Source organism: Leucoraja erinacea, chromosome 5, assembly GCF_028641065.1.
Source record: "Leucoraja erinacea ecotype New England chromosome 5, Leri_hhj_1, whole genome shotgun sequence".
In the NCBI taxonomy this organism is placed as follows: domain Eukaryota; kingdom Metazoa; phylum Chordata; class Chondrichthyes; order Rajiformes; family Rajidae; genus Leucoraja; species Leucoraja erinaceus.
Window position 1 is genome coordinate 24,067,739 of NC_073381.1, and position 23,456 is coordinate 24,091,194.

General features: G+C 41.7%; 1 protein-coding gene across 1 annotated transcript in view; it reads left to right on the forward strand.

The window, feature by feature from the left end:
• Nucleotides 1–13,827: 13,827 nt before the first annotated feature.
• Nucleotides 13,828–23,456, forward strand: part of tpo (thyroid peroxidase) — a 52,160-nt gene continuing 42,531 nt past the window's right edge. Inside the window, exons 1-3 of the mRNA XM_055634942.1 lie at nt 13,828–13,862; nt 17,015–17,184; nt 19,921–20,053. Coding sequence (XP_055490917.1) covers nt 13,828–13,862; nt 17,015–17,184; nt 19,921–20,053 — 338 coding nt within the window. The remainder of the gene's footprint in view (nt 13,863–17,014; nt 17,185–19,920; nt 20,054–23,456) is intronic.

Here is a 23,456-nt window from a genome sequence, read left to right on the forward strand (position 1 = left end):
CTTCAATGGTGGGGAGGTCAATGCCTATGGTGGACCGGGCAGTCTCTACCACTCTCTGTATGCCTCTTCATTCCTGGGTGTTCCAGTTGTTAAACCAGGCTGTAATGCAACCAGTTGATATGCTCTCTACCTGTAGAAGTTCAAGACAGTATTCATCGACAGAGAGAACCTCCTGAATCATCGAAGGAAATAGGGGCGTTGATGGCCTTACTTTCTGTTTGGATCACCATGCTGGGCCCAGGACATATGTTCAGAGATGTGCACACCCAGGAACCTGAAGTTGTTGACTCTCTCCACCAATGACCCATCGATGAATGCTTGGCTTTCCCCATCTAAAATCACCAATCAGCCCCTAGGTTTTGCTGGCGTTGAGAGTAAGGTTGTTGTTCTGGCAGCAACCAGTGAGATTATCAATCTCCACCTGTACTCCGATTCATCGTTACCCATAATTCATACAATGACGGTGGTGTCATTAGGGAATTTAAAGCTGGCGTTTGAATGGCATCTGGCTACACAGTCAAGGGTAGAGAGTGAGTAGAGCAAGGGACTCAGGACACAGTCACAAAGTGTCCCGGTCACAAAGTGTCCCTGTGCTGATGGTTATCAAAGAAGATGTTTGCACTCATTGTGGTCTGGTGATGAAGAAGTCAAGGGTCCAGTTGCATACGGATGCACAAAGACTCATTGTCTGTCACTCATCTGTGTCAATTACCTATTTCATTCCTTCAGAATAGGCAGTGCTTCGGTGATAACTACAGGAAGGCAAATTATTGTGCAAACAACTTCAACGTAAATGTTCGCCTTATTCACTACAAATACTTGTTTTAACCTTACATTTGTCCACGTCTTATTGAGATGTTATTACAACATATCTTGAAAACTTCTGTTAGGCTCCCTATTATCTTCCCAGTCTACAGAAGCAAACCCAGTGTTTTCCAGCTCGACGCATGTATAAATCCATTGAATTCACAGCTGAGTTTACTTTTGGTTAAGGTTTGTTCGATCAATAAATACCAGTGCCTGTGGAATCTGGAGGCAGGCAATTTACAACAGGGTATCTATCATCAGCTCCACCTACATCAACTGACTCCAACTGGTCCAGAACGCAGCCGCCCGACTCATCACCCACACCAAATCCTGGCATCACATCACTCCAGTCCTCAAACAACTTCACTGGCTTCCCATCTCCCACTGGATCACCTACAAAATCCTGGTCCTCACCCACAAAGCCTTCCACCATCTGGCCCCCCCATATCTCACCGACCCCCTCTCCCCCTACCAACCCTCACGGTCCCTCAGATCCACATCAGCCGTTCTCCTCTCCATCCACAAGTCCAACCTCCACAGTTTTGGGGACAGAGCCTTCTCCAGGGCAGCTCCCAGGTTCTGGAACTCCCTCCCCCAAATGATCCGCGATTCCCTGTCCCTCACCATCTTCCAGTCCCGCCTCAAGACCCATCTCTTCACCTCTGCCTATCCTTAGCCCCACGTCCCCCTCCCTTTTCATCTGTGCTTGAATTGCCTCATATTGTGTTTTGAATTGAATTCTGTCTTTAATTTGTGTACTAGTCATGTCTCTACTATTTATTTCATTCCGCATACATGTTTTTCCTCTACTTGCTAAATTTTTGTAAGGGCCCATAAATAAAATGTATTATCTATATTACTAAAACTCTGTTCTTGACCGGATTTGGCGATCTGTGCTGCGATTTCCGAGAGAACGCCACCACCTACAGCCGTCATTTTTGGCCACCTTGCTCAGAGCCCCCCTCCGCCGTATGTGTGCAGAGGATTTTTCCCATCGATGAAACATGACAGAGATAGTTAGTGTGTGACGCTGCATTCTCTGCAAGCGGTGTCCCTCAATCAGTCTCTGCAAGCGGTGGGGGAACAGACCCAACGGGTCTGCACTTGGTCTAGTTATTATTATTATCATCGTCGAAAGCAGAACCTCTGTAAACCAGCAGAGATTAGCAACCTGCTGCAATCATCCAACGTGCTTCACATGGAAGGCAAAACACAAACAACTTAAAGAATCAGCCTAGATCAAAATTCAATCACTCCATTATTCTTCTCCCTAAAATCCACATCCCCACAGCTTTTCCTGAATAAAGAGTTGTTCAAAATGTGTTGTGACCACTCCAGCTGAGATGTAATTTATTGCATCCTTTGCTACTGTAAAGTAGAAGTTGAAGTTTCTAATAAAACATAGAGTGTAAGGATTGCAAGATGTATAAGGTCATCTGGCCTATCTCCATGAGTCAGCAAGATCATAGCAGATGTTCTACCTCATAACCATTTATCAACATTATTCCCCCATCCACAGGATACATAATTAGCTTGATAATATGAAGCAGAGGATGATGGTGGAATATTGTTTTTTGGACTGGAGACCTGTGACTAGTGTTTTGCCTTGGATGCCGATACTGAGCCCATTGTTATTTTTCATCTATATCAACGATATGGATTAGAATGTACAAGGGGTGGTTTGTAAGTATGCAGATAACATCACAGTAGGTGGTATCACAGATAGTGAAGAAAGGCGTCACAGCAAGATCTTGATCAGCTGGGGATGTGGTACGAGGAATGGTAAATTGAATTGGAAATGATGCATCTCACCCTGACACCTCTCAAGACTAGGTTCTCAATTCAACAACCTCTTGGTTTTTCAACCCTTCTGCACTTTCTAACAACCACCTCCTCCCAACTTCCTTCATTACAGAACCAGAGAATCAGGGCTTCTAGGTGGTCAGGATATGGTGTATGGTGTACAATTTTGGTCGCCCAATTATAGGAAGGATGTCAACAAAATAGAGAGAGTACAGAGGAGATTTACTAGAATGTTGCCTGGGTTTCAACAACTAAGTTACAGAGATAGGTTGAATAAGTTAGGTCTTTATTCTCTGGAGCGCAGAAGGTTAAGGGGGGGACTTGATAGAGGTTTTTAAAATGATGAGAGGGATAGACAGAGTTGACGTGGACAAGCTTTTCCCTTTTAGAATAGGGAAGATTCAAACAAGAGGACATGACTTCAGAATTAAGGGACAGAAGTTTAGGGGTAACATGAGGGGGAACTTCTTTACTCAGAGAGTGGTAGCGGTGTGGAATGAGCTTCCAGTGGAAGTGGTGGTGGCAGGTTCATTGGTATCATTTAAAAATAAATTGGATAGGCATATGGATGAGAAGGGAATGGAGGGTTATGGTCTGAGTGCAGGCAGGTGGGACTAAGGGAAAAAAGTTGTTCGGCACGGACTTGTAGGGCCGAGATGGCCCGTTTCCATGCTGTAATTGTTATATGGTTATATGGTTATATGATATTTAGATGTGACTAATTTGATGGGACATGTTGGTTGGTGTGGGCAAGTTGGGCCGAAGGGCCTGGTTCCACGCTGTATGACTCTATGGCTCTATTGATATATGATTGAGTTTGTGTGGCAGTGGTGCCCAAGGAGAGTAAAGAATGAAGCCCAGAATTTTCCAGCAGGTTTGGGAACACCCGCAACATGGAAAGTGGGACCAGCGGAGGGAGGAACTAGGGATTTTGCTTGGTGCGAGGATCTGCACTTTCTGGCTTTATGTCACGATCCCTAATGCAGTGAGAGGGAGTCGCTCCACTGGCAATAGGTAGTAGAGGCTACTAGAGGATGCATTAAAGTCAGGAGGAGTGCACTACTCTCCCACATTTCATAGAAGAGGAAGGAAACCATTACCCCAACATATTTTGGGTGGTCTCCTGCAGTTTTTATTATTGTTTGAGCAGGGTTACTGATAAAAATCTTCTCAAAGTGTGTCTGACCCAGGCTACATATTTACTTCCTCGCTTGTTTTGGAAAAGGGGCTTGTTCTTCCATATCAAAATTAATCCATCACTGCAAAAGGTTAGTCAAAGGGCGGTGAATCTGGTGAATCTGTGGCACCCATTGCCACAGATGGCTGCAGAGGCCAAATCAATGGATATTTTTAAGATGGAGATTGACAGATTCTCGATTAGTAAGGTGTTAGTGGTTATGGGAAAAAGGCAGGAGAATGTGGTTGAGAGGGAAAGATAGATCAGCTAATATTGAATGGCAGAGTAGATTTGATGGGCAAATTCTGTTAATGAGAATTTATGAACTTATGAACTTGCAAGAGCACTAAGTCAGTTCTGATGGAAGTTAAAGGTAGACCCAAAGTGCTGGAGTAACTCAGTGGGCCAGGCAGCATCTCTGGAGTGAAGGAATGCGTGACGCTTCGAGTCGAGACCCTTCTTCAAACTGATGTCAGGGTACTGGGCGGGACCAAAAAGATATTTGGCCTGAAAGTTTCATGTCTTTCTCTCTCCTGAGATGCTGCTTGATTTGCAGACTAGGACTTGCCCTTTTTATTTCAGATTTCCAGCATTTGTGGATGCCTCTGTACAGATTAGGTGAAAAAAATCTGCCTCACGAACGATCGGTTATCATGTACCCACTTAATGATGCTACCTCACAATTTCTAACCCCATTACTTTTGCTGAATGTGGCATACTTCAAGTGCAGCATCAGACTCACGAGGTAAATAGGGTTTGACGATCCCATCGGGAGTGAAGTAAATGCTGCCACAGGGAAAGTAGCCGGAGAATGGAGCTCAGAAAACATCCATGCCACTTGTTGCCAGCAATTCATCGGAAAACCTCAGATTCTGATACTCGCATAACTTCAACATTTAGCCTTGAAGCACAATCAGCTTTAAAAACAAAAAAAAAACATAAAAGTGCTGGAGTAACTCAGTGGGTCAGCCAGAATCTATGGAGGAAATGGATAGGCAATGTTTTGGGTTGTGACCTTTCTTGTAGTAGGGGGTAGAAACCTGTAAAAGAGGTGAGTTGTGGGACAAACTCAGGCATTGGCTCATCTTTTTTCTTTGGAAAATGAACAATCGAGTGCATTAGATGGTCCTTGTGTTGCCAGGAGCATAATGGAAAGTCCTGTACTGGTGCAGCCTACTGCTGTGACTGGGAGTAGCAATGGCTTCATACAACCTGAAAAATACCCCCGGCTCATGAAACACAATTTCCAGGCATGTGGTTGTGGGAACTGTGGTGGATTTTGGTTGGGTTTTTTTATTATTCATGCTCCGCATTTCCAGCCTTCACCCCCTCCCCCAAGCAATCCTTTTCATGACTGTGGTGCACTTACTGTACAAGAAGATGTTTTCCTTGAAAGCTACATGTGCTGGGAAGGGAGCTCTGTAAGGTAGATCAGGCATTCGGGCAAAGGGTTCCTTTCTGCTCTGCAAAACCACTCTTTGCAGTCAGACTTAGCAAGTTGAATGTGGCCTGAACTGCAGCAAATATCGACCCATCAAACACAGCAAACTTCTGAAATCTCAAGTTTTTTTTTGTTTTGTGTCCTCTCACCGTAAAAGGTAAAAATATATATTTTTAAAAAATGAGCATTAGTGAGCCAGCTGAAAATCCGTGATTCTAGTATAGTTTAATTTGCAGCACAGAAACAGGCCCTTCAGCCCACCGTGGCCATGCTGACCAGCGATCCCCATCCCCTACTACCCTACACGCTAGGGACTTCACAATTTTACCGAAGCCAATTACCCTCCAAACCTGTACATCTTTAGAGTGTGAGAGGAAACCGAAGCACCAGGTGAAAGCCTACATGGTCACAGGGAAAACATGCAAACTCCTTACAGACAGCACCCGTAGTCAGGATCGAACCCAGGTCTCTGGCGCTGCAAGGTAGCACCTCTACCACTGCGCCACTCTGCCAACCCAAAGTTGTAGCCACAAACTCAGGTATCATTCATAGACAGAGCACAGGGAGCAAAAAACAATGGTTGATACCCTGCCTGATGGCCTCATCCTCAAAAAAACCTGGAGACACTGCTTTACTAATACCTACAATCTGAACCAGTTTCCAAAATCTGAGCTAAGGCACCTCAATGGTAATATTCTATCTTCCTCTCTGCCTTGCTTGACAACTTGTCATTGGGAATACCATGCCTCAGGTGATTTTCACATTCTTGGCAAAAGCAGTGAATCTATTATGGTTCAATCTTATTATGTAATTTATTTAAACTCTTCATAGCAAGGAAACCACCTCACGGTGAGTGGTCTGAATGCATGAAAAGGGGAGTACACACATCTTCTGCTCTTACATTTAGGTGCACTTAATGGCTGGCAGAAATTAGACACTTGGGCACTGTGTTTGCATTAAAGAATGCATTCACCATTTCCAACAATCACAGGTAATCACAAGCATCTCATCCAGCTGAGACTAAGCTCCCATTGTGACTCGTTCAGCTGCACAAAGTATTTCACAAGACCCTAGGCGGCATTAACGGATCTATTCTCACTATCGATCCTGCAGCTTGAAAGGATTAGTTTTAGTTTAGTTTAGAGATACAGGCCCACCAAGTCTGCACCGACCAGCGATCCCCGCGCATTAACACTATCATTTCTTTCCTTTAAAATCTTTTTATTCGTTGTTTTCCCAAAAAAACAAAAATAAAACATTAAAAAACAGAGCAAAATGAATAATGATAAACCTAACAATGATATTGATACATAGACTGTATCAATATACAGTCTATGTCCAGCATATTTGGTCCAGCAGAGACTGCACTTCCTGAGGGTGCTCAAGAAGAACAACATCACTCAGAGGCTGCTGCTGTCCTTTTATCGGTGCTCCATTGAGAGCATACTAACATACTGTGTATGCGTGTGGTACACCAGCTGCACAGCGGCTCAGAGGAAAGCGCTCCAGAGGGCCATTGACAACGCCCAGAGGATTGTCGGCTGCCCTCTCCTTACCTTGGAGGACCTACACAGTTCCCGCTGCACCAAAAAAACCCAGAATATAATAAAGGACATCTCCCACCCCGGACACTCCCTGTTTGAACTGTTGCCGTCAGGCAGACGGTACAGATCCACAAGGACAAGGACAAATAGACTAAAAAACAGTTTTTTACCCCACTGCTATAAAAGCACTAAATGTAGCCGCCAAGAAACGCAGGGGCGATACAGACTAAGGGACTGTGGTAACGGTGAAATCGACAGAAGGATGGAGGGTTGGGTGTGTATGCGTGCTTTGTCTGTGATATTTATTTATTTGCTTATCTTTATTATTTTACCGTGGATGTTTCGTTAGCTTTAGAAATGTTTGAATGCTGCACTGACTGGCTGACATTTTAAATTTTGTTGTACATGGCCCATGTTACAATGACAATAAAGAAAACTATTCTAGAAAACTATTCTATAGGGATCAGGATTGCATTAATAACAGTTAATATGAGTTCAGTTTCAAAATACACATTGAATATAGACCTCCCGGACTATGTAAATATAGTTACATATTTCAATGAAAACTTATATATGTAGAAAAAAAACAAAGAAAAAAAGACAAAAAAACAAAAACAAAACCCCCCTAAACTAAAGGAAAAAAAACAAAAAAAAACACTATCCTATACACACTGGGGACAATCTGTGGATAATTGTTTACACATACACCAATTAACCTACAAACCTGTACGCCTTTGGAGTGTGGGAGGAAACCGAAGATCTCGGAGAAAACCCACGTGGTCACGGGGAGAACGTACAAACTCCGTACCGACAGCACCCACAGTCGGGATTGAACCCAGATCTCCGGCGTTACAAGTGCTGTAAAGCAGCAACTCTACCACTGTGCCACCCTGGCAAAATACACAAAACGCAGGCATTGGCTGGAGATGGACATTGTTGTATAATATAAAACAAAACTCCTGGCAATGCAAACTAAAACATCCATCTCATTATCTTCATGGCAGATCAACACGACAGACACAAATATTCTTAATCTAGCCATTCGTTTTTCTCATTCAGAAATGACTTATCTCCCTAATTCATCAAACACATCATTTTTATTAACAGATTCACTACTATCACTTTAAAATTCACAACCCTTTCCTCATTTTATTTAGCTTTTTTTAATGGATAATACCCTTTGAATGAATATATATATTGCACCTTTAACTACAATTCTTTGGCCAGTACGTGTGACGTAAATGAGCTAAATTGCTGCCCAACAACAGACGGCCGGTGGTGTTTCCTAGGCAAGAGGAATTTGAGGAAAGTCTCCTGTACCAAAAATTAAAAAGATCAGTCAATTGAAGATAGTGTATGATGTTCAGGGCAATCAGATGTACGGAGAACTTCTGGTGTTAAAAGTAACAAAAACTCCCCAACTATTGTCTAAAACTATTGTCAACTTTGATAACTCCACATTGACACATAAGCCCAATTCAATTCATATTGTTGACTCTTTTCCAGCTACAAGTTCATAGGCAGTTGAAACTATCATCTGTAGCTTTCTTATTTCTAGATAAATACAATTCTGGCTGGTTACCCTTGCACTGACATCCATAATCTTAGATTCTTTCAAACTCTTCTTAAATTCTTATCCTTGTCTTCAATATCCCCCAGGGGCTCTCATCTCCCTTTCTTTGTATTCCCCATCCAGCCGATTAACATTCAAAATATCTGAGCTTTTACAATTTTGGTTTCCTAATTTTCTTTGCATTTAATTATTTCACCATATGCAGCTTTCAGCTTCCAAGACTGTCTCTACAATTTTCAATCTCAATTCATCTCACCTCGCTATCTTTCTTTCCCTTTGAAGATGCCCCTTGAAACCTTGCCTCTTCGGCCAAGTATTTGGTCACATGTCCCACTACCACACTGTGTGACATGCCCAAAGCTTTGTTTCCTGAGGCTGCCGTAAAGCACCTTAGGATGTTTTTCTCCCAGGGTGGCACAGCGATAGAGCTGCTACCTCACATCACCAGACTCAGGTTCAATCCTGACTATGGGTGCTGTCTGTATGGAGTTTGTACATTCTCCCCATGACCGTGTAGATTTTCTCCGAGATCTTCTGTTTCCGCCCACACTCCAAAGAAATACAGGTTTGCAGGTTAATTGACTTGGTGAATGTGTAAATTGTCCCTCATGTGTGTAGAATAGTGTTAGTGTGCGGGGATCATTGGGCGGAAGGGCCTGTTTCCGCGCTGTATCTCTAAACTAAACTATGTTAAAGTCACAATACAGATAGACAATGTTGTTGACACAGCCTTTCTCCATATGCTGCAACCAGCAAAAATCTGTTTCCCTTTGAACCACACCACCAACCTCTCTTCTGACTCAACGAGGCCAATTGCCAGAAGATCGTTGGTTATATCCAATGGTCAAGACCTTTGATATCCCCTCCCTTTAATTGGCAGGCAGGATGGAGGCAAGCATTTAAAAAACATTTCACTACAGCCTATGTACGCAGCATTCTCCAAAAACTTCTCAGCAGGTTATTCACTCATCCCAGCTTCGAGCCTCTGCTGGTGAGAGATGGTCAACAAGGTAAAGAGTGTCACTAACCTGAGGAGAGATACAGGAAGTGACAGCTCATGTAGGCGAGGCAATTGTGGTCCCCCAACTAACACTGGCCTGGCCTGGACCTCGTGGTTACAGCATCATGTCCACGGCTCTACTAATTAAGGTTGGTATCTTCCAACAATCTTAAAATTATGCACACTTTAGTGCAAATTTTTCAAAATATGAAGTGAAAATTCAACACTTTGTTACATCTCCACTTCCATTCTATGCCTTAGCCAATAAAGCTAGCATGCCTTGTCTCCTTCAGTACCTCATCAATCTCTACGACCACTTTGTAATTTATGGAAATTTGTCCAATTATCCTCCTGGATGCAAAGAGTTAAATGAAGGAATAAACTCCACAGAAATCGAAAAAGCTAGAAATTCTGCATTCTGCATTCAGGCAACAATCGGCACCCAATTATTGAGCAACAGTACCGGTTGATAAATTGAGATCCCATGCTTTAATTCAAGATAAAGCTTTTCACAGAAACAAGCAACTCAGGACAAAATGAGATGTTAAACAAAGACTCGAAGTACAAATGGCACATCTAGTGATAAAACACCATGAGAGGAAGCATTGGGGATCAACCAGGTAGCTGATCACGCAGCAAAAGCAGCGAGCAAGGAAAAGAAAGAGCAAGTGGTGTCAATATTCAGTGCTGCAGTTGGATGAAGAGTCAACTAGGCAACTGGAGGAGGTTTGAGCAAGATTAAATATCTGAGAAACATTCACATATACTAACTATCAGCTATGTAGATTAGTGATTGCTAGTAGATCGGGAATATTATTCAAGTGATTTGGATGTATTAAAGGTGATTTGTAATAATCGTCAGAGCATTGATAGTATCTATAGAAGGCATAATGCACAATCTTAATGTTATCAAAATCACGTGCCTTATCCACAAACTTGCTATAAATCACAGTCTCTCATTTAGGAATAGAAGTGCTGGATGAAAAACAGATCCTACAAATGTCTGTCCTTTACAGCGTTCAGTATCCTGACATTTATTTTCTAATCCCCCAGTTTGTTTGTACTTCCCAATTGACCGGACCAATCCATATCATTGTGCAATCTGTAGCTTTCTTCATCGTTAATAACCAAATAATTATTTTTTGCATCATCTACTTATTCATGCCTTCGACATGAACTCTTAATCATTGATTTATATCAAGGGACCTAACGCTGAGCCCAGTGGCAATCTTAATTTTTTTAAATGCTTCCACTCAAATCAGTCAAGTCAGAAATGTATGCGCAGCCACAAGACACATAAAAAAGCTTTCAACCATTTCTTTAAGTTTGCCACTTTGACTGAATTGTTCTTCCTTGACGTCAATTGCAATAAGATGACGAGTCCGCCTCTGGTTTGAAGAGCTTTGAGAGCACACACACAATATTTCACCAAAGCCTTTTGAAAAGTTCATGCATCAGACCATGAAGGATATTTAAAGATATGAGGCACTTAATGCAAGAAAGAACAAAGCATAAAAAAAAACCTCCTAAATTTGAGAGAGCCACAGTTGGGGGGTAGTCAAAGAACTCAAAGTCTTCAAGGAACGACTTTGAAAAGCAATCAGGTAACATGCGCATTGCTCTGAATAATCTATATGGAATCTTAAGATTTATTTTACAGCTAATTAATTTAATTGTTTAAAATGTCCAATTTCTTCTTTTACATTGAGAAGTTTTAATTGTTTGCCAGATTTTATATTTATGCAACAATGACTTTCAATTTGATATATCTAGTTCAAATATATGTTCAATCATTTTCGATGATAAATTCATACGTTTGCTATTTGTGCAAATCAGTTTTAATTGCAGTAATTTCATTTATTTCAAAATTTTAACGTAACGTAATTTCAATTATTATATGTAGACAATGCCAGAGTAGAATTTTAAACATCGGCCAATATGGTCTGAAATGTCATTTGAAATCGTTAATTGCAAAAAATCAATTTTTAACTATTGATTCTTAAACTTGGTGAGGCAGTGGACAAGGAAGCCATTCACTTTGTTGTTTATGCACCAATTTGCTCCTCTTACTTCATTGCCCTATTTGTCGTTTGCAAATGCGAATTAGTGATTGCTTGGAAATCCTCCTGCACCTCTGTGCCATTGAAAGAAATGTAAAGGTAAATGAACATCAGTAGGTGCCCGGATTTATCTTCTTGGCTCTTAATAGCCCAAAATGAAAATACTGTGTAAACAGTTAGCAGGAATGGCAGCATCTCTGAAGAGAAGGAATGGTTGACATTTCGAGTCAAGACCCTTCTTCAGACTGAGACTGGGGAGAGATAAACTAGAGATATGGAAGGGTACAAAGAGCATGTAAGGTGTGACCTTGGATCCGATGCATTTTAACCTTCTGGACCAACTACTATGCGAGACCTTGTGGTATTGCAGGAGCATAAATATAATACCAAATCTGACTTAACCTTGTAAGTTTAACGACATTGCAGCACTTCCATGAAATTCACATAATGAGCAATTAACCCCCAGAGTATCTTTATGATGTTGGACAGTAAAGTACTGGAAATTAAGCATCTTAAACAGAAAATAATTATTGTGGGAAAAATATTGAAGGACTTAAACTTTGAATTTAAAATTGACATAGACCTGGACATAGGTCCAGATATTGCATCCAGCAGCTTGTGGTTTCAACATCAAAGATCACTTTTGTTGCCATTGTTGTAATTGGGGAAAAAGTAGTCAACATGGTTGTAAATTAGCTGGTTGCAAATCTATTCAGCAGAACTACCACCTGGACTGTAATTTTCATTTGGAACCCCACTGGAGGCTTGCCATTTGTCTATGTGCAAATATGGACTTCATAATTTAGCTGAGAAAAGCGTTTAGAATTGCAGTCCTAGTGCTGCTGCACTGTTAGCGTGACCATGTCAATAAAAGCCTTTGGGGTGTTTGTAATCTGTTCACTTCGCTGAATAACTCGTTTCAAATGTGTATTTTCTTTATTCTCCACTCTAGTAGTTTTGACCTCGTCCTTCGGAATGAGATTAATGACATTGCTGGGGTTTGCAGTCATGATGCTTTGTATGAGATTGCTTTTCCCTTTGAATAAGAAAGGTTTGACGATTACAACTGGTAAGTTTTTTAAAGTGCGTTATTTCAAAGATCTTCCGTGAGTGGGGAGATACAGAAGGTTTAAAAAGGCTTTTATTTTTATTACTTTCTCGTTAACATTACTAGTTTGCAACATTACCACATGGATCATTGTTGTACTGAAACTGAACAATTTGCTTGAAGTTTATCATTGGCCTCTTATTCTAAATTCACAGTATTGGATTTCAATGATCCCCAAATTTTGGAACGGGGATACAGCGTGTACATATTACTGAACTGTAGGTTTAGTGTATGTGATTATCTACAAGGACGAGCTTAAGACTTTCCATTATAATTTATAATATAAAGTTATAGGTTGTTATGTTTGATGGGCTTTGAATTATATATAAATATGAATTAATTTATAAGCCATGTGTAAATTGATTTTTTTGTTACATTTTATTGGTCTGTATGTTGTTTTCTGTGAACTGCCATCCTCTCAACATCAATCTTTTGCCTTGTCTGGAAATGGACCGTTCTGATCCCATAGAATAATGTCTGATGTAGAGGAAGGTGTGGGGGGGGGGGGGGGGGGGGGGGGGGGGGGGGGGGGGGGGGTGGGGGGGGGGGGGGGGGGGGGGGGGGGGGGGGGGGGGGGAGAACATATGTGGTCAGATTATATTGTAATAGATATTGGCATATCTCATAGGAGTTTGATTGGAGGAGTTTGTTTTTTGTCAGTATTCTCACTCACTAACAGCCTACATTTGATAGTTTTTGTTCCATTTTCACCTCTCTCTAGCTACTATCATTACCACGTTGATGAAATTAGTTGCTATAGCAAACCTGGCCTCACTTTGTTGGAAATGTTTCCTGCATCCTATGCAACCCTCCCAGATCTTCTCTATGACTTGTTTTCTTTAATTTATAGAAACAGCAGGGAAACAGGCCCTTCAACCCACGAGTCCCGCTGGCCAGCGATCCCCCTATACAAGTTCTATCCTACTTCCTAGGGACAATATACAGAAGTCAATTAACCTACAAACTTACATCTCTGTGGAATGTGGGAGAAAACCCATGTGGTCACAGGGAGAATGTACAAACTCTGTACAGACAGCACCTGTAGTCAGATTCGAGCCCGGGTCTCCGACGCTGTAAGGCAGCAACTCTCCCGGTGTGCCACTTCTTATTTCTGATCAAGGCTGTTTAACCTGAAGCAGTAACTTTATTTATTTTTGTACAGATGTTGCCTAACCTGCTGAATGCTTCCAGCTCTTTCCGTTTTGGGATGGCAGATGGTTCATGTATGTATTCACACATTTCTTTTACTCCAAAGAAGGTACGGAGAAGCTAGGTGACCCATTTCTACCTCATGCAGTTCAAGGAGGATTAGATATGGTGGACAAGGCTATAGATCACACAATGAAAAGGTAAAAACAACACTTCAGACCAGTTCTACGCCTCATACTGCCTTGGAAAAGCAGCCAACAAAATCAAGGAAAACTCACACTCTGGTTATTCTCTTTTCCCCTCCCCCACAGGGCAGATGATATAATGACTTGGCAGCACAGATCATTCGAGAAAATGCCTCTCATATGCTAAGGATATATCCCCGGTCTCCCAATCTACCACATTGTGGCATTTGCGCCTTTTTCTTTAGCTGTAACACAAATAATCTGCATTCTGTTTCCTCCCACCTTTTGCACTATCTGATGTATTCATATATGGCATGATTTGCCTGGCTAGCACACAAAATAAATTGTTTTGCTGCATCTTGGCACCAATGACAATATTAAACCAAATAGGAAGGCTAACCAATGCCAATCATGTTACATACGAGAGGTTCATGCAAGAGTCTGACCTATTGCAGTGAATTACTGGGGTGTGAGTGGTCCTTGAAGAAGTTGGCAGCTTTCCCAAGACAACATGAAGTGTAGATGGGGTGGAGGCTGGTTTGCATCATGGACAGGGCTGAGTTCCAACTCTCTGCAATTCCTTGTAGTCTTGCGGCGGAGCCATTGTCATATAAAGCTGCCCCGGATAGGATGCTTTTTATGGTGCAACTGTAGAAATTGGTAAGAATCATTTGAGACATGTCAAATGTCTTTAGTCTTGTGAGGAAGAAAAGGCATTGGTGTGTTTTCTTGACCAGAGCATTGATGTGGTTGGACCAGGGCAATTTGTTAATGATATTCACACCTAGGAATTTTGAAGCTCTCAACCGTCTTCACTGCAGCACATTGATGTAGACTGGGGCGTATATTTCATCCCAATTCCTGAAGACAATGTACAGCTCGCTCATTTTTCCAACATTGAGGGAGAGGATGTGGTCTTTATACTAAGCTCCCGATCTCCTTCCTGTTCTCTGTCTCGGTATTGTTCGAGATCCAACCTACTGTGGCGAAGTTATCAGCAAACTTGTTAATGGAGTTTGGCTGCACATTTGTGAGTGCGCAGGGTGTACAGTAAACCAATGACAAATTAAAGCATTATATCAGGATGCAACATAGCATGGTTGGGGAACGGCTCCATCTAAGACCGCAAGCAATTGCAGAGAATCGTGGACGCAGCCCAGATTCAACTTCCAACTTCCCTTCCATTGACTCCAATTACACCTCATGCTACCTCAGCAAAGCCACCAGCATAATCATGGACAAGTCACACATCGGGCACTCGTTCTTCTCCCCTCTCCTATCGGGTAAAATGTATAGAAGTGTGAAAACGCACTACTCCAGATTCAGGAACAGTTTCTTTCTTTTCCAGTTCTTATTAGGCAGCTGAACCATCACCATTACGCTTTTCACACAAAGGGTGGTGGATGTATGGAACAAGCTGCCAGAGGTGGTAGTTGAGGCAGGAACTATCCCAACATTTAGATAGGTATATGGATAGAACAGGTTTGGAGGGATATGGAATAGTGTAACTGGGGCATGTTGGCCGGTGTGGGCAAGTTGGGCCGAAGGGCTTGTTCCCACACTGTATGAGGCTATGACTCATCCTACCAACAACAACCAAGTTTGCAGATGATGCTAAGATAGGTGGATGGGCAGGCAGTGTAGAGGAAGTAAGGACTCTGCAGAAGGACTTGGACAGGTTAGGAGAGTAGGCAGAGAAGTTGCGAGTTTAAATTAATTATAGCAAAGTCATGCATTTTGGTAATACAAATAAAGGCGTAGATTATTTTCTAAATGGAGAGAGAATCCAGAAATCAGAGGCACAAAGGGACTTTGGAGTGTTGGAGCAGGGCTCCCAATAAAGTTCATTTGCAAGTTGAATCGGTAGTAAGGAAGGCAAATTCAATGCTAGCATTTATATCAAGACGACTGGAATACAAAAAAACAGAGATGTGATGCTGAGGCTCTATAAGGCACTGGTCAGGCCGCATTTGGAGTACTGTGAGGAAATTCAGGGCCCATATCTGAAGAAGGATGTGCTGGCTCTGAAGAGGGTCCAGAGGAGGTTGACAAGAATTATTCCAGGAGTGAGTGGGTTCGCATATGAAGAGCGTTTGACATCACCTTCTACTTGCTGGAGTTCAGAAGGTTGAGGGGGGGGTGGGGACTCATTGAAACTTACAGAATAATGAAAGGCATAGATAGAGTGGATGTGGGAAGGATGTTTCCACTGGTGGGAGAGTCTAGGACCAGGGGTCATAGCACCAGAATTAAAGGGCGCTCTTTTAGAAAGGAGGTGAGGAGGAACTTCTTCGGTCAGAGGGTAGTTAAGCTGTGGAACTCATTGCCATATAGGGCTGTGGAGGCTGCCAGTGGATATTTTTAAGGCAGGGATAGACAGAATCTTGATTAGAATGAGTGTCAAGGGTTATGGGGAGAAGGCAGGAAAATGGGATTAGCAGGCAGAGATCAGCCATGATTGAATGGCGGAGGAGACTCGATGGGCCAAATGGCCTCATTCAACTTCTATAACTTGTGAACTAGAGAACAGTCCTGAACTACTATCTATCTCATTGTGGACCCTTGGACTAACTTCGATCGGATTTTGCTGGCTTTATCTTGTGCTAAATGTTATTCACAATATTCCCTATCTTGTATTTGTATACGCTGGATGGCTCAATTGTAATCATGTATTGTCTTTCCGCTGACCAGTTAGCACACAACAAAAGCTTTCCACTGTACCTCTGTACATGTGACAATAAATTAATGACTAATGACGAGAACAATATTTAATTTTCCTTCCCAAAATGTGCGTGAAACAGAAATTCCATTCAGATTGTCAAACGTACGGTTTGCCTTCCGCATCTCCAAAATCTTGCAATGTGTCATAATGTACCTCTGGCTGAACATATCTGAGATGTACAGTGGATCTGTTGGCATGATGGACTGGGCTGCTTCCACAACACTGCGATTTCTTGCAGTCTTGGACAGAGCAGTTGCTACGCTAAGCAATGACACATTCGGATAGATTAACACATTGAGAAACTAGACTCTCCAAATTCAGCTCTTTTGCTTTGCACAATTTTTATAAAACGCAATTGAGACTGTGTGAAATAATTTGATCAAATGCTTTTACACTTCAACTACAGTCTGACATGAGATCCTTTGGCTTTATCTTTCTCCACCAGGAATATCAATGTCAGTAGACTGTCCTCTTCCATTGAGTTGATGTCAGTTTCCAAGCGGCCAGACCCTGAGAGCAAAATGGTTTCAAGAGCTGCTGAGATAATGGGAATGTCATTGATTCTGATCCAAAAAAGAGTTCACCATAAATACAGAAGATCAGTGAATGTTACTGGTAAGGAAGTCATGTCTATCCCTCAAATAAATATTTACAGCAAAAGATTTTAAATGATAACTTGAGAAAAAATGAACAATTGCCCATTTTATTAGCTGGTGTCATTAGTTCATAGGTAAGACATAACACATGAAGAATAAAGCTCTTCCTCTCATTCTACTGTACCCAGAATATGTACGTGCTCCACCCTCAGATAAATAAAATTATTTATTTTAATTATTCTCCACCACAGAGTATAACAGAAACAGATATATATATTTTTTCATCTCAGGATATAGGAACCACAGGCAAGATGGGATTTCATGGCATGTTGTCAGTTCCCCCATGAAGATAATGCATCTGTGACTGGACAGATAGAGTCATAGAGTGATACAGCACGGAAACAGGCCCTTCAACCCAACCTTCCCACACTGACCACCAAGTCCTATCTACACTAGTCTCATCTGTCTGTGTTTGCCCCATATCCCTCTAAACCCATCCTATCCATGTACCTGTCTAAATATTTCTTAAACATTGCGATAGTACCTGCCGCAACTACCTTCTCTAGCAGCTCGTTCCATATACCCACCACCCTTTGTTTGAAAAGGTTACCCCTGGGGTTCCTACTAAATCTTTCCCCCCACATCTTAAACCCACATCCTCTTGTTCTCGATTCCCCTACTCTGGGCAAGAGACTGTCTGTCTATCCAGCTGACTGAACCTCTCCCTGTAGCTCAACCCCTGGAATCCTGGCAACATCCTCGTAAAGCATGAGGGCATTGTTGATGCAGAGCTACAATCACGAGGCCAACTTAGGTCAGAACATCAATGCACCATCTGAGCATTCAGCAGCAAATATAAGGATTAGTAATGCAGGATTATTTCAATGGAGTGCAATCTGCCCAGTGAGATGCAAAGTTGTGGTTTCTGGCTCCAGATAAATTCATGGCCCTATTATATCTGTACCTCTCCAGCTTAGATCTGATTTTAACTTGTAACTGTTTTTTTCCTTTGTAACCACCTTTGAAATAAGTAACTTTAACCTCGTCACTTAGTGCAGAATCCAAACAGCCCCTGAATTGTAAATAGAATTGTGCGTTGCACATATTCTACTATTATTATGTTATATGTTATGCAAAATCTTTCAAAATTACATATATTAAACCCCTGTAGGAATATTTATGGTGAGTTCTATTTCAAATGATCCATCCTCTGTCACATGAAGTTGCTTATTGGATACCTTTGTTCATTATAAAGTTACGTTAAATTATATTTCCCGACAAGTTGACAACATTTCCACAAAAGATTATTGTAGAGTCGTCAAATGATTTATCACTTATATTAGACTGCTGCTGAGTATCAATCGTTAGTAAAAATATTCTCTAATTTGGCCAAGCTGTAGATAATTTACTGTTACAAAACATGAATGATCTCATTATATAAAATTATGCAAACATCTGAATGTACAATTGTTAATCTTATATTTTACATGAATTTATGGCATCTAAAGCCACTTAAATTATTGTGATCAATGTCGAGTCACCCAAAATAGCAAATTAGTGAACAAAAGAACATGCCTTCTTAAAATCTTAGAACCCAAATTATTTTCCCCAGAATCACATAAACTCCAAAATGATACCGCTCACTTTGACTGCAATATCAGTTTATAAGGCTCAAATAAAATTGAATCCATTCCAATTTCTGTCCTCTCTCCAGGTGGAGGTGATATATATCACGTAATTCAGTTGTGTTCTCAGTCCTGTGTCCATCTTTCCTTAGTGCTCAACTAAGTGTGTTGTTGCTGATATCAGAAATAGACCAATTCCTCAAAATTGTGTAAACATTTTTTGTTTCAGAGCCATATGATATTCAATCATTATCAATGGGATGCAGATTTAAATGTTGGTTAAAAGATCGAAGGAGCATTTGAAGCAAAATATTTTCACGCAAGGACTTATGATCCAAGTACCTTGGAGCACAGGAGGATGAGGGGTGATCTTATTGAGGTGCAAAAAAATCATGAGAGGAATAGATTGGGTGGATGCACAGAGTCCAGAGAGAGGGAAGCCAGGGGTTCCTTGTAATTAGAGAAATCAACGTTCATACTGCTGGGTTGTAAGCTGCCCAAGTGAAATATGAGTTGCTGTTCGTCCAATTTGCATGTGACCTCGCTCTGACAGTGGAGGAGGCCCAGGACAGAAAGGTCAGTTTGGGAATGGGAAGGCAAGCACGCACCTGTTAGTTCCATTATTTTCTGGCAAGCTCCTGCAAGGGTGCTACTTTACCAAACACACATAGATCTGCTATTCTTCCTGAATGCAGTCAGCTGACCAAGGGGGCAATCCAACATCGCAGTATGGGTTCAAATAGCCATTGGACCTTTCACTTGCATTTGCAAGCAGTGGACAGAGAGGTTGGACAGAGAGATTGGTTTGGTCACTTGCTCTCAACAATCTATTTCAGTTTATACTAAAATCTGAGACAAACATGCACCATTAGTTCAGAATTATTGGTGCATCTTGGTCAAGATTTTGGGGTCAAAGTCCACCATTGTGGGTACCTGGAAACCAAGAGCAAGTGTCTACAATCCTGTTCTTGATTCAAGACCTCATAACCAGATGATCTGCAGGAAATTCAGCTCAGTGGTGCAACATCGGAAAATATGCATGCTTAATAGAAGTTATTATTTCACTGTAACGGTGACATTTCTGAAGAGTTATGAAACTTAAATAAGAGACTTTTGTCATTTGGGTTTAGGTCTTCTGTCTGTGAACGCGCTGAAAGCCCTTGCTACTGCATCAGGATGTTTACCTCACATGCAGCCGCCAACTTGCCACAATAGTTGTTTGGCCAGAAAATACAGGTCAATTAATGGGAACTGCAACAACAGGTTTTTGGAACTTTCTTCATTTACCCTTCGTTATTACTAGCCTTGAAGTGTTCCATTTCATAGCTGTTAAGGTATTTGGATGTTGCTGTTGGTCAGGTACTTACTGAGTCTTTCCAAAACCTATCGTTCCACGTGCCTGCTTCTTACGTAATGATCTTGTGTTCCTTCGAGAGGCTAAACAATAAAAGCCTCACATTGATGGAAAATACTGGCAATTAAATATCAAAAACTGATATCAAAAGACCAGCAAAAAGTTATTTTCAGTAACTGTCGTTTATATGCAGGCTGTAAACAAAGATATTTTAAAGGTGGCTTTGAAAAATGCCACTGTGAACTTGAGAGAAAGGAGCACACAGTATAAAAATGAAAATCAAGTCAGATGCAGCGCTGCAAGGGTGTCAGATGTGACCCAGCTGGTTGTACTCTTTACTTTGATACATAAGTGAGTGGATTCAACTCCAGACACTTTGAACACTGTTCAGCTGAAGCTTCAGTGCCAAACTGCCAGAGTAAAGTCTTTCAGATGAGATACTAGATCGAGATTCCTACTGTTTGCTCTCTTGGGTGGAAATAAATGTTCTAAAGTTGTTGTTTTTTTTTAAAGTACAGAGAGTTATATATGGTATCAACAAATATAAATGATTCCATAATAGGGTGGACTTACCTTGTTTGTGTTTATGACGCCTTGCTGTACATAAATAGGCTTTCTGATTTCCTGCATCACAAAATGGGGGCGGCACAGTAGAAACATAGAAACATAGAAACATAGAAATTAGGTGCAGGAGTAGGCCATTCGGTCCTTCGAGCCTGCACCGCCATTCAATATGACCATGGCTGATCATCCAACTCAGTTTCCCGTACCTGCCTTCTCTCCATACCCCCCGATCCCCTTAGCCACAAGGGCCACATCTAACTCCCTCTTAAATATAGCCAATGAACTGGCCTCAACTACCCTCTGTGGCAGAGAGTTCCAGAGATTCACCACTCTCTGTGTGAAAAAAGTTCTTCTCATCTCGTCTCTCATCTCTAGTACAGCAGTAGAGATGCTGCTCACAGCGCCCGAGACATGGGTTCGAACCTGACTATGGGTGCTGTTTGTATTGAGTTTGTACATTCTCCGTATGATCGCGTGGGTTTTCGCCGGGTGCTCTGGTTTCATAAGTTCATAAGGGATAGGAGCAGAATTAAATCAGTCGGCCCATCAAGTCTACTCCTCCATTCAATCATTGGTGATCTATATCTCCCTCCTAACCCCATACTCCTGCCTTTTCCCCATAGCCCTGACACCTGCACTCCAAAGATTTATTGGTTTGTAGGCTAATTGGGTTTGGTAAAATTGTAAATTGTTCTTAGTGTGTAGGGTAGTGCTAGTGCACAGGATAATCGCTGGTCGACGAAGACTTGGTAGGGTGCTTCTCCACTGTATCTCTAAATTCTAAAGTCTAAAAAATCCTTTGGGTTTGTGAATATCTTTTAAAATACATCAAAATATGTTCTGAGTGTAGGAAATCACAAAAAATAATTGGTAACTTTACTAACAGGTTTGTGGTCCTGTTGTAAACTCCAAACTGTGCTGTTGGTCCTGCACCAAGCCAACAATAACAGGCCTCTGTTTTATCCAATTCAATTGGCATTAAGGACACCCTAGAAAGACATTTGGGCTGAGCAGTCAGTAAACTAAATGGTGTTTACATTACATTCCACTCCACTCCAAGTTCATTCGTCTTCTGCTGAATATGTACACACTATTTCCTCTCCGTGGAGGTTGCCCTGTAACAGGGCTGGGAAGATCTCCATTTCAATTCAGAGGTACTATCTAGTTTATTGACCCCAATCAGACATCGTTCCTCTGCAGGGCTTTTGCTGGTCACTGCTTTAAGCACAGGTATTGCCTGTTTGGCTGATTTCCCTTTATTCGCCCTCATTTTTCAGAACCATTATATCAACCTCCTCTAGTACCCATGATTAGTTTGTCAAAAATATTTTTTCAGGCAGTTTCATTTTGCATTGGTCTCCTATCCATGTACAGGTATCACCTTTTGCATTTCTTAGCTTTTGTCTATGTTCTTACTCTCAGTCTTCTCCTATTCACTTATTGAACAGTTAGCCCTGTTTGTAACATATACACCAGGTTTACTTTATCAGGCAACCCTTCACACAACCTCTTAATAAGCTTTTTCAATTCGGAGATACAGCATGGAAACAGGCCCTTCGCTCGACCAAGTACAAACCAATTATAGATCACCCCCGTGTACTAACACTATCCAATACACTAGAAACAACTTACAATATTACTGAAGCCAATTAACCTACAAACCCACACATCTTTGGGATGGAGGAGGAAACCAGAGCACGGTAACTCAAATGGTCACAGGGAGCACGTGCATACAGCAACCAAGGTCAGGCTCAAACCTGGGTCTCTGGTGCTGAGGCAGCAGCTCTACCAGCTGTGCCCTTGTGCCTTCCCAGTTCTGTTGATCTTCAACCTGAACCATTCACTCTCTTTCTCTTACCTCACATGGCCTGAGCTCTGAAAACGTTTAGCCTTTCTACTTTAATTTTAGATTTACAGTTTTGTTTTTGATTTGTATCATTTGTGCTCTTACCAAAACAACTGTATACTGTAAAGAATTGGCTGGTTCCAGGATCACGCCCCAGAATGGGAACCCAGAACAATAAAGCGAGACTTCATATGTCCTCAAAGTAATCTTTAATCCCATAGGAAATAGTCAGTCTTTCCCAAGGTGGTCTCTGCATTCCCATGGCAACAATTGCATTTAGTTCCCATTATTGACCATTCTCGCTGTTTTACAAAGTAATGGGTATTCACTGCAATTCACTTTGTTATCATTATCATTCTATACTTTTTATGTTCCTTAAAGCTTATTAAACAACTGCGTTACCTTTTCTGGACTGAAGTGATTCTTGGTATGACCTTCATGCTTCGTCATTTTCCAAGTGAGAGGATACATGAAGGTCAAAGGTGAATGGTAGGGGAGAAATTCTGCACGTATCCCAGCATTCCTAATGCCGGAAAATGTGTATGATGTCAAGGGTTGAGCTTCAGATGTGAAATATTTCCTTGCTGCATTTCTCCCCCCATCCACCCCCCCCCCCCCCCCCCCTCCCCCCCCCCCCCCCCCCCCCCCCCCCCCCCCCCCGCCCCCTCCCGAGCTGAAAACATGGATGAGAGAAATCAGCCTGTACTTTTCTCATATTCAAATCTTACTCATTGGCTGCGCTGCCCCTTTATAATCTGTGCAGAGGCAGGGTTTGAATGGGAGAGATGTACAGGCTAGACCTCATTCTCTGCAAGTTTATACTGCTGTTAGAGAAAAGGGGAATACTGCAGAAAGGAAATAATTCATATGGATTTCAACAAACCGAAGCACATGTTTGCTTT